The 12,969-nt window shown below is 35.7% G+C and overlaps 1 protein-coding gene across 1 annotated transcript in view; it reads left to right on the forward strand.

Moving 5' to 3' along the window:
* The window catches only part of LOC121985291 (vacuolar protein-sorting-associated protein 33 homolog), a 65,366-nt gene extending 56,874 nt beyond the window's left edge, over window positions 1-8,492 (forward strand). The window contains exon 23 of the mRNA XM_042538652.1: window positions 8,108-8,492. Within this exon, the coding sequence (XP_042394586.1) occupies window positions 8,108-8,197 (90 nt within the window). The 3' untranslated portion in view covers window positions 8,198-8,492. The remainder of the gene's footprint in view (window positions 1-8,107) is intronic.
* Window positions 8,493-12,969: the final 4,477 nt, after the last annotated feature.

Raw genomic sequence — 12,969 nt, forward strand, 5'->3', positions numbered from 1 at the left:
AGGTTGCCTCTGAAGCTACTGTGGTAATGGGTATTGCTAATATATCTCTAGCCAAAGTTGACAATACTGAAAATCTGTATGTATTAAGCTTCCACCAACCAAGAGCATTAAATGCATCATTTGGATTATGCCTATGACACCCTTCCTCAATACGCATCTAGCTCAGCTTTTTCAGGTTGTACCATTTCAATTTCTTTTAAATAAGATGAGAATTCAGACCATCCAAAAGAAAAGGTAGCTTGCTCTCTATTATTTTGAGTTGAGCTGTTGCTAGATTGAGATTCAGAGTTGGATTTTGATCCTTGAAGCTTTTCAATAGCTGCATCTGCATATTCTTTATAAATTGCATACAAAAGCATTTGGACCTCTCTAATATTACTCTTTGATTCAAATGTGTTATAAAGTTTAGGAAAAGTGAATTCAAGTAATTGCATTTTGCATCTAGGATCCAAAACTGAATTAACAACCATTAATAAATTGCATTCACCCCAATATTTATCAATGTTCGAAATTGCGCCCTAGGCGGCCGCCTAGGCGCTGTGCGGCAGAATGCCGCGCCGGAAACCAGCGAGGCGGAAGCCCTAGGCGGCTGGGCCGCCTAGGCGGTCCTCGGCGGTCCTCCGCGGGCTTCGGCGGCCTTCGGCGGGCTTCGGCGGGTTCGGCGGGCTCGGCGGGCCAAGTTTTTTAAGGCATGTTAAATCTGAGTTTTAGGTATTTGCCAGGCGTTCGTAGGCGTTCGTTCGTTTCATCGCCCCGGCTGTTCGTCTTCCCTGATCTCTCCCTGATCGCGTTGCTTCCGGTAAGTTTTTGTTTTCGTTCATTTTTGTTTCATCGCCCGTTTGTTGTTTCTCAAATCTGCGTCGCGGCAACACCCGATGCATCGCAGGTGTCAGACGCTGCCGGAAGCTTCGCCGGACGCGCCGTACGCGTCCGGCGAAGTCCGGCGTTGCTTCGAGCAACGCCGGTAGAGTCGCGATGCTTCTGGCTGTGCCAAAAGCTTTCCGCGCGACGCTACCGGCGCCGCTGGAAGCAACGCCGGACTTCGCCGGACGCATCGGACTCGTCCGGCGAAGCTTCCGGCAGCGCCGGAGCCCTCCCGCGAGCCGCCGGTGGCGGCCCGTGGCGTCCGCCGTCCGCGCCTTCGCGCGAGTCGCGAGACTCGCGAAAGAGACGCCCTTTTTACCTTTTTTTATTATTTTTTTTAATTTTTTTTAGATTTAATAAATTAAAACAATTCCTAACTCCTAACGGGGATAATTTTAATAATAAGGTTGAGTTCATAAACCCTAATAAAATTAAGATCCCAATTAAATATATTTAAAATTTATCTTTTTTATAATAAATATTATTAATTTATATAAAACAAATTTAAATATATAAAATTATATATAAAATTCTAATAACCATTATTAATTTATATAATCATATTTAAATATATAAATAATATATTTAATTTTTTTAAATAAATAATATTAAATATTAATTTATATATTAACATATTTAAAAAATTTAAAATTATAATAAATATTATCATTTATCACTTTATCAGATTTAAAAATATAAAAATATTTAAAATTTAAAAACATATAATACATTATACATACTAATAAATTAATAAATCATATTTAATTATTTATAAATTATATTAAAATTTTAAAATTTTTAATAAATATTATTAATTTATATAAATCATATTTATAAATTTTATATATTATAAATGTATATTAATCGGATTTATAAATATTAATTATTAAAAATTTTAAAATTCTAATAAATATTATTAATTTATATAAATCAGTTTTAAAAATATGAAAATTAAATTAAAATTTTAAAAATTCTAATAAATATTATTAAAATTCTAATAAATATTATTAATTTATATAAATCAGTTTTAAAAATATAAAAATTAAATTAAAATTTTAAAAATTCTAATAAATATTATTAATTTATATATAAGTATATAACAGATTTAATAATATAAAAAATATATTTAAAATTAAATTTATTTAAATAAATATCTAATAAATTTTATTAATTAGATTAAGATATATAAAAAAATATTCTCAAACTTGTTAATGACTTAATGTTATATTTCATATTTTCATTATTTTGTATTGTATATTTGTATGATATAATTAAATTTTATTATCATATTATGTCTTGTTATATATAATTTTTTTTCCTTCAGATTATCTGTTATCAATGGCAAGCAATCCATCTTCGACAGCATCTGTCACTCAACCCGAATCCGGAATTCTTAGAAGAAAATCAAATGACATCGGATGGGAGTTTGGAATATTGATTGATCCTAAGAACCTCGACAAAATTAAATGTAAGTTATGTGGAAAAGCAATGTCAGGAGGAGTGTATAGGATAAAGGAGCACATTGGAAATATACCTGGAAATGTATCGGGTTGTCGAAAAGCATCTCAAGAAGATAAAAATAAGTGCAAACAGGCTATTTTAGAAGGGAGGAACAGAAAGAAGAACAAAATAATGGAAGAACAAAGTTGTAGAGCAGAGGTGGCTATTTCCATAGATGAAGAAGAAGGTCTTGAAATTGAAGGGATGGATGGAGTTAAAAAACCTCTTCCACTTGGCCCCATGGACAGATATGCATCGGCAATTGCTCCAGAAAATGCAGGCTCTAGTGGAAGTAAAGTACTTCGGCAAAAAAATATAAATGAGGCTCTTTTCAAAGAAAGAACTCAACAAGTTCAACAATATGTTGGGAGATGGGTTTATGAAAATGGAATCTCATTCAATGCTGTTGATAATGATAGCTTCAAGCAATTAATGGAGGCAGTGGGTCAATTTGGACCAGGATTCAAGCCTCCAACTCAATATCAACTTAGGGAGCCACTATTGAAAGCCGAAGTTGAAAGAACAAAACAATTGCTGAAGAAACATGAAGAAGAATGGGCAAAGAATGGATGCTCGATCATGACAAATGCATGGAGTGATAGAAAAAGAAGAAGCATCTTAAATTTGTGTGTTAATTGCAAGGAGGGTACTACATTTTTAGAGTCTAAGAGGAGGCACATACAGCTGAACTTATTTTTGAGTATGTTGACAAGTGTGTTGAACAAGTAGGAGCTCAGAATATTGTTCAGATTGTTACAGACAATGCCACCAACAATATGGCTGCAGCTAAATTGATGAGAGAAAAATGACCCGGGATCTTTTGGAGTTCATGTGCAACTCACACTATTAATCTCATGCTTGAAAGTATTGACAAACTTCCACGATATAAAAAGGTGATTGAGCAATCCAAGGCTTTTACCATTTTCATCTATGCTCACCATAAGACTTTATCATTGATGAGAAGTTTCACGAAGAAGAGAGACAGAGTTACCAGGTTTGCATCAAATTTCCTCACATTCAAAGTTTGATTGAAAAAGCTAGTTTAAGAGCCATGTTTACAAGTGATATGTGGGAGAAATGTAAATGGTCAAAAACAAACAAAGGAAAATTGGCTTACTCTACAGTGATGAGCATGAGTTTTTGGAATGGTGTGACACTTTGTTTGAAAATATTTGCTCCTTTGGTAAGAGTTCTTCGATTGGTAGATGGAGATAGAAAGCCATCGATGGGGTTTCTATATGGGGAGCTTCTTCAAGCTAAAGAAGATATCAAGGTGGCTCTGAATAACGTGGAATCAAATTATCAGCCTATCATAGTCATTATTGAGTCAAAAATGAAGGATAGACTTGATACATCATTGCATACCACTGCTTTTTTGTTGAATCCTTATTTTTACTATAAAGATAGTTCTATTGCTCTTTATGAGGAGGTCGCAATGGGATTTTTGAACGATGGAAACTTTAGATGCCAACGAGTTAGATCTACAAGATACAATTATTAACAAGGAATTTTCAAAATATAGAAATAAGACTGGGTTGTTTGGAAAACATTGGCAGAAAGCATGTGAAAAAATGATGATACATTTGATCCATGTGCATGGTGGAGTACATACGGTGCTCACACACCTAACTTGCTAAGGGTGACATTGAGGATACTTTCATTAACTACAAGTTTATCCGAGTGTGAAAGAAATTGGAGTGCATTCGAAGGAGTAAGTTTTAAACTTTAAGTCTTTAATTAAAGTAAGTATTAATTTTTAAAGTTTTATATTCAAGTTACTAACTATAATATTTACTCTCTTTTTTTAGATTCATACAAAGAAAAAAAAATATGTTAGATGTCAACAGATTGAATAATCTAGTATTTATCTAATTTATTGCTAGATTGTTGAACAAATAAAAAAGAGAAAAAGAAAGAAATGTCGATGTTCTTGCAAAAGATACTTCAAATGTACAAGATTGGATTGTGGATAATGGAGAAGATCATAAAGTTGAACTAGGTTCTGAGCTCACATGGCAAATGGTTGATAAAGCAAGTGGAGGAGATGAAAATCTACAACTCCGAAGAAGCTCTAGAGTGAGAGAACTTCATGAGGATGATTTTGCATCCAAAGAAGAAGAGGAGGATCACAATGATAATATTGAGTTTATATTCGATGAAGAACAAGTTATTGAAAATTATGGAGAAGAAGAAGCAGAATAAATACGAGTTTATGAGATATTATTAGTTGTGTAATTTTGAACTCATTTTGTTAAGACATGATTTACGTTATTTAACAATTATATTTTGCTTAGTGGTTACTGGTTACTGATTCACAATGCATTGTAATCTTGAATTGAACTATTGCTACTATTTTCCAATGTTCTACTGTTTGCTATATGATTATGATAACTTACTGCATGTTCTATTGTTTAACTATTTTTTTTAACTCATATTTACTAAGTCTAGTATATTTTCTTTGCACAAAACTATTAATTTTCTTTTATAGTTTTTCATTTTTTGGTATTGGAAAGTATGTATTTATTTCAGCATACATTGTTAGATCTCCATTGCTATGAAATTGTTTAAGACAACATTTAGATTTGTATATGACATTATCCACAGTCCACATGAAACAAGGAATACCGAGGAATCCGCCTAGCGCCGCCTAGTCCCCGCCTAGGCGGCCTAGGCGCTAGGCGCTGGTCCGCCGCCCAACTAGCGCCTAGCGAATTTTAGAACCTTGATATTTATCAAACTTTTCCTTCATTTTTTTCACCATTTTTCTCATAAGCTCTTCTTCGTCACAAGATTTCTCATCCAAGATTAATTTTATTCGATAAACTTCATTTAGAAAAAGGTTAGTAGTAGGATATTCACTTCCAGAAATAATTTTGGTTGTTTGATAAAAAATTTTCAAAACTGAAAATACTTTAAGCAATTGCTCCCAATCAGATTCTGTTGGACAACGAACGTAGTTAGGTTTCTGATCTTTAAATCTTAGAAAAACCTCTTTGAAAGCAATTGCTGTTCTCAACATCTCATAAATTGAATTCCATTTTGTTTTACAATCATCAACCAATTTTCTTTCTTGTAACTTCAATTGCTTCACAATTTCCGTAAATTGAATGAATCTAGCATTTGTTCTTCTAATGAAATCCATACTCTGATGAATAACATGAATAATATCCTTAATTTCATTGAGACCATCCTGAGCTATAAGATTTAAAATGTGTACAACACCGGACAAGGAATAATTTTCCCCACAATCAGATTGTTATTTATTTTCAAGAAATCTTCCTTCATATATTTAATTGCAGCATCATTAGCACTCACATTATTAACAGAAACAGTATATATTTTATTTTCAATCTCCCATGTCCTTGCACACTTTAGAAGGGTATCTGAAATTTGAGGACCACCACAAGGAGGTATATTAAAAAAATTGAGGACACGTTTATTCAATTTCCAAGAAGAGCCAATCCATTGGCCAGTGATAACTATGTACTCTATTTTTTGATTTTTTTACTTCCACAAATCTGTCGTGAAACTATTCTTTGTTACATTTTTTAGCAAACTATGTAATTTTTTCTTCTCAGCTTCATAGATTGCAAAATAGCTCTTTTTTCCTGTTGTTCGTGATATACGAGTTCACTCGGGCATTCCACGTCTACAAAACATATTAAAACCTTCTTCTTCTAATAATGTAAATGGATGTTCATGCATTAAAATCCATGAGGCAGTTGCTTCTTTCATGCGTTCCATACAAAATTTTCCATCATGTAACAAAGGTGATAGTTGTATCAACACTTTCGAACCTAACAATAGTTGCTGTTGTTTGAGTTTATCTTCCAGTTTCTTTTTAGACTCCAAGTGTTTAGCACAATGATCCAAGTGTCATTTTAAGTGAGTTGTAGTACCTGACTTCATTTTTGCAAGGAATAGTTGATAATGTTTGCATTTATACTCATCACCTTTTGGATCCTCAACCTTAATCATTTCTGACCATATATGAAATCTCTTTTGTTTCTTTACTTAGGACTTAAATTATCATCCCTACTCACATTATTATTCACGCTATCCCCTTTATCTCTTATCTGTTTTGGGATTTCATTTGAATCTACCGAAGCTTGAATAACTGAATTTGCTATTGGAGCAGCGTCAGCCATATTCTTTGAAGATTAAAAGAGAAATTATCCTATGAAATTAACATATCTTCAAGATCAAGGAATAAATTTTCTCAAATAAATTTCATGGAAATTAACGTTATTCAAATGTGCAAAGCTGTAAACTTGAAAAGTTATCAAAATCAATACTATTCCACTGAAAACAATATCTAACCGCTTCTTTTCTTCAAGAAATAAAATGAACAGGTAGATTATAACAATGAGAAGTAATTTCTTCTAAAAGAAAAAATTAAAAAAAAACTAAGAATGATACAGACTACTAGAGTAATTCTATGTTTCAACAAAAAAAACAGAGAAAGGTTGACAAGAGAAAAAAGAGACTTACTTTTTAGATTTTCCCTGATTAGAATGCTGAGGGCTTGAGGTAGAGAAAGAAGCTCGTGTGTGATCTCCACTCTTTAGATCCTGAGTTACCGGCCACTAGAAGTATGATGCACGAACAACTTCTATTTCATCAAGAAATAAAATGAATATATAGATTAAAACAAACAGTAAGTAATGTTTTCTAAAAAAAGAAGCAAAAAAATTAAGAATGATGCGAGAGCAATCCTATACTTTAATCAAAAAAAAAAAGAGAGATTGAGAAGAGAAAGAAGGAACTTCCATCTCAGATTTTCCTTGATGAAGAACGTCGAAGTAGAGAAAGAAGCTTGCGTATGATATCCACTCTTTAGATCCCGAGTTCCCAACCACTAGAAGCACGATCACACGACCTCGAGTCCTCAACGCGATTCTACTCTCAGCTTTCTATGGTCGGCTCGTCGCCTTCAACCTCCTTCCACTCGTTGATGTTTGCAGCGGCAGCGTTGAAGGCTCGAAGCAGGGCTATCTCCTTCCACTCGTTGATGTTTGCAGCGGCGACATCGAAGGGCAAAAGCTCGAAGTAGGGCTAGGGTTTGTAAACATTAGGGTTTTTAGATTATACACTTAGTCTTATATAGTTAGTAAAAGGTGCAAATAGTAATGGATGAGTACCCTTTAACCCATAAACCCAATAACCGATCAAAATATAACCCATTAATCATTATTCATTACTAAGTTATCTATAAAAAATAAATATATAATAAATTAAATAAAAGCTCATGAGCGGCTTGCAAACACTCGAACAAATTATTGTGTATTCGAATTCGGCTCGAAAATAATATCGAACAAGTTTGAGTTCGGCTCGAGCTCAATAATTTCGAATGTGAATCAAATATTATTCGAACCGGCTCGAAAAATTTACGAACCGGCTTGATTCGTTTGCACCCCTAGGCCAAAGTAGGGAATAACCATTAATAAGATAAATCTTATATGTCAAATAAAGAATGATAATTAGATAAATCTTACATCTTTTCCATATCTATGTCCTTATCCACATAATGTAGTAAGGTAGCTGAAGATGTTGGATACACCAAAAAGTTGTAATTATTTTTTTTTTTGTATTTAATAACTGAGGATGGAGTCATGTCTCCTTTATCTTGCATTGTCTAGAATTATCCTATGAATATCGTCTTTATCTTCTTTATATATGTAGATCCAAATACTATCAATTCTGCCTTGGTTCTATAATGGATTTTTTCTTGCTCGCACTGCAGGAAGGAATGGGGTATGACTTCCTTATTGGAACTACAAAAATAATTAACGGGACAACTTTACTTGAAACTCTCATGGGCTACAAGGATTAGGGTTCTGGAAATCTAAGATTATAACTTATTCGGGCATTCAATCAAAGAGTGAACTTGTCTTTTATGGCTGTAAGTTTGTAATTTAATTTAAGCTAGGATGCTGCTGGGTACTGTTTGATATAACCTGATTTATTGATCAATTTGTACAGTGCTAGACTTATTTTTTTTCCCCTCCAAAAGTTTTTGATTGTATTGCTGCCGTAGGATTTTGCATCCTATGTAATAAAATATTGCTGGTTTTTGAACTTGTATCATATAAATTCTTACTGTAAATTAGATAAGGTTCTGACTGATTTATCTTTGCCTGATTATGAATTCTATCTGCCATCATGGATCAGTGCAATTCTTTTCAGTAATAGCATCCAGCTTAATATTGCGAAAGAATTCTTTGAGGGCGAAAAATGAAGGGGAAAATTTTCTTTATATATATATATATATAGATATATACAGAAATGATATGCTGCGGATAAAGCCGTGCGAACCGCTGCGGACTTGCCTTCCTGATCGGTCACCAGTCCGATCAAGGAATCTCTTGATCAGTCTCTGGACCGATCAGGGAACCTCCTGATCGGTCCAGAGACCGATCAGAAAATGATCGGTTCCCTGATCGGTCCAGAGACCGATCAGGAGGTTCCCTGATCGGACTGGTGACCGATCAGGAAGGCATGTCCGCAGCGGTCCGCTCGGTTTTGTCCGCAGCATATCATTTCTGTAGATATATATATAGTATAATTTAATCTTATGGGTCCTTTCATTCCTTTCTAGTGTTCCGTCATTTGTGTAACAATTAATTTCAACAAGAAAAGCCATTTCTCGATACAACGCTAAAAAAAAAAATGTAGTGTGAAACTTGATACAATGCGAACAAATGTTAAAAAACTTATTTGACGAGAAATGCAAGGCAAAAAAACTGGAAAGGGCAAAAGATCTTACATTCTCATAAATGCATATCTCCCTTGTCCAAAAGTTCCAAGTAAAACTGTTTGTTTTTCTTTAGCAAAGCACCACCCAGGATAGTCGCTAGCGGAAAAGTAATAAAAGGCCACAGGTGTTAGGATTGATTTGGATTTACATGCATCAAAACCTTAGTTGTAAATTCCACAATAGGAGCACAGCAAGATTGGAGTTTACCACAAAATTGTCAGCTTTGATAAGCTCCCTTTGGACATTTATTTATAGTCTATAAGTTATCTTCAAACAATTTTACTTTCCTGATTAACAGGCAAATCAACTCAATCATTTTTAGTAGATTGCTTTGTGATTTGCTTTATCCTTTCACTAATAATGAATATTTTTTCATAAAAAAATATGAATCTTTTAGTTGATTCACATTGACTATTTTACTTAACAATGCCTCCTTCAGAGTCTCTCTAATCCCAATCCGTCTAACAATTATAATTTTTCTTTGCCTGTTCAACGATCTTATTTTAGACTTCTTTTAGAGATTGTCCAGTCGACTCCACTTGGAACAAAAATATTTTGCACGTGAGCAAACCATCTTGAGTCTCTCCATAGTTGACTCTAACACACCAATCGATTGAACCAATTATTAGGCATCGCCTAAGTCAAGTATTATCTAAATACCAAAATATAAGTCACTTGACTGTCATAACTCACTTACGAGTTTGCTTGTTGTAACTATACTTTGCCCATGAGACAAACTTCCATTTGGTCGTTAGTTCCTCAGATGTATGATATTGAGCTCTTGGTTCATTTCATGTGTCATCCTTTACTCGTTCATTTATGTAATCTACTGCTTTTATCTCTCGCCAAAGTTGTTGCAACTTGACTTTGCCTAGTGCTCATCATCCATCAAGTATTAGGTCCGATCAAAAGGAATTGAAGGTGCCTCCGAGGCACCTCCGCGGTTCCTCTGCGCTTCATTGTGGAAGGCACCTTCGATGAACAGTACAAAAACGCTTTCCAACCATATGAAAGGTGCCTTCGACCAAGCTGATTTTAGTCTAGTCCTATGGAAGGCGCCTTCAATCCACAAATAAGATTTTCCAGGGGCTATAAAAAGACCCCTGGATCTAGGAAATAGATATCAACTCTTGTATTCTTTTCCTAGCAATAGTCTGAGCAATTAACGAGTGTAAGATGCTTCTCCGCCTTCACCGAAGGGGATTTTTTTAGAGCTTTCATTGTCCTTGGATTAACAACCATCTAAGTTGTAACCAAGTAAACCTTGCGCCTCTTCCTTTATTTTTTTTGTTGTTTATTTTAATTATACTATTGCTGCTAATCTGAGTTGAACGGTCGAGAAAGGTGTTGTTCTACTTTTTGACAGATAAACTAAACCCCCTCTTGTCGGCCCTAACTGGTCCAACAATATCTCAATGAATCTTGATTAGTTACCATTTCTCCGAGATTGTTGAGTTTGGTGATTAGTTCCTAGATCTTGGCACGCAGTTGAGCCACCTTTTCTCCTTCTTCCATCTGAAGGTTGGTTAGTCAATTTCGGAGTAGATCTCGTCTTGCCAGTTTAGCCTCTGAGGTCTCTTCATGCAGCTCCAAGAACTTCTTCCAAAGTTCTTTAACCAAATCGTAGGTGCCAATCTGGTTGATTTCTCGTGGTTGTATTACATTTAGTAGATGGAATTCTGCTTTGCCGTTAGTCATAAAATCAGCTCACTCCTTGTTCCATATATATATTTTTTTTCTTCTCTGTGCTGATCTCTAGGTGCTACAAAATTATATTTTATTATTAAAAGAATTTCAAAGTCGATTTTAAAGAATACCTCTATTATGCACTTCCATAGTGCAAACTCCCCCTCAAATATTGGCGGGTGAATGCTTGATTCGACCATCGTCTTCTTGCTTTAGCTGACGGTTAGTTCTTCTAGAGTAACCTGGTACTGATAGCAATATTGGACCATTGGCGGCTGGTTACCGGGAGGGGGGGGGGGGGGGGGAACCGTGAATGCCCCCAAAAAGAAGTTAGAACCAATCTCTTGCTTTTGTACTTAGTAAGGACACAATATTAATTAAACACAGTTAATTAACATTAAAAATAATAACATAAAATAAGTAAGAAGATAAAAATATTTACTTGGTTACAATCAGGATGATTATTAATCTAAGGCGGTTGAAAGTTTCACAAAAATGACTCATTCGTGAAGGCAGAGTAGTCTCTTACAAACTTTGAAAGCACAAAAATAGCTAAGAAAAGTAATACAATGATTGATAGTTAATTCATAGCTCTAGGAGACTATTTATAACCTTCTGAGAAAAGTTTCTATTGAGCTGAAGTGTCTTGGAGGCGCCTCCAAAGGGATCCAGGTCGTCTCCAAGTGGATAAAGTTTTATTCACATAGTGTCGGTCAACCAACGACTCTGCTTTGTTGGAAGCGCCTTTAATGTGATCGGAGGCGCCTCAGCATTGTTCATCCGAGGTGTCTTCGCTCCATCGAAGGCGCCTTCGCTCCGATAGCTGACAAAAGTGATTCTACTCATTCGAAGCACCTCCACATACACAGCCAAGGCGCCTCGGGTCTTGATGACTCCAAAAGTCAACTTCAGAGGTGACTTTTTCTAACTTTCTTCACATGAGTGATGCTCCATCCATCCGGAGTTGAGCTCACCCGAACCCAACTCTGATATTCTCTTTCAGCAGGTTTCCTCCCAGCTTCTCGTCCTTCGAACGCTCCACGCGTGTCCTTCTCATCCTTCGGTTGCATCGAGCATGTCGACTCGTTTCCCGTGCCATCCTTCTCGCTCGCCGCATCTTTCTCTCAACTTCTTGCGATCCTAAGTTCCTATACACTTAGATATAAGACATCAAAAGACACATGACATAATTTAACTTGGTTAATCACATCAAAACCAACCTAGGGTACTTACAGATGTCAAGTGTGCAGGAGTAGCTAAACAACCAAAAAAAGGGTGGTGAGGTATCAATGTCTAAGAGTCTCTTGTTTCGTTTTCTATTGGTCTTAAATATAGAGATGTTGGTTGATGTGATGTAATAGCTATTGATGCTAGTCACCTATTCTTAGACAGGCCTTGGTAGTATGATAGAAGTGTGAATTATGATGAGCGGCCAATACTTATAGTTTTATCTTTGAGGGAGCTAAAATTGTGCTACTACCTTGCATATAGGAAGTGCAACAACCTAAACCTGCAGGTGAAGTTTTGGTTTTATTATCTGTGGCTCAATTTGATGAGGACAAGCACACTGTAAACCAAAAGTGTAGGAACTTGGAGTTTGATATTGGAGATTTTATGCGGCCAATTTTAACTAATTAAGAATCATTTTATCACAAAGGAGGACACCAAATTGTCAGCCAAAAAGATTGGTCCTAGTCGAGATTGTTGATAAGATAATCCCCAATGCATATCATTTGAAGTTACCTAGTTATATCTGTATTGCCGATGTTTTTAAGTGAAATATTTGATTTATTTCCATGGTGATTCTTTTGATATTGATGTGGCTAGATGATGCGGTGGTAAAGAGAGCCCACCAAGTATGAGTCAAAGGCGGGAACAGTAGCCGATGTGGAGGTCAAAGTCAATATGGTCAAAGGTAGGAAACCGCCGGGTCACCAAAGTTGGTCGAACGGGTGGCAACGAGCCGAGCGGGCTTGAAGGTTCCGATCGGCCCGAAGGATCATCTGAGTAGATCACTCGTCCGACCGGGATGATTATAGAGAGGACATTAGACTGTGACGACACTATAAGGGCTACTCTGACTGGACCGCACGTTCGGCTGCGCGAGGAACAAACCTACTGAGCCGAGCGACCGTGGAGAAGAATAGCTGAGATCGACCGGG

This window comes from Zingiber officinale, chromosome 1B, assembly GCF_018446385.1.
Source record: "Zingiber officinale cultivar Zhangliang chromosome 1B, Zo_v1.1, whole genome shotgun sequence".
In the NCBI taxonomy this organism is placed as follows: domain Eukaryota; kingdom Viridiplantae; phylum Streptophyta; class Magnoliopsida; order Zingiberales; family Zingiberaceae; genus Zingiber; species Zingiber officinale.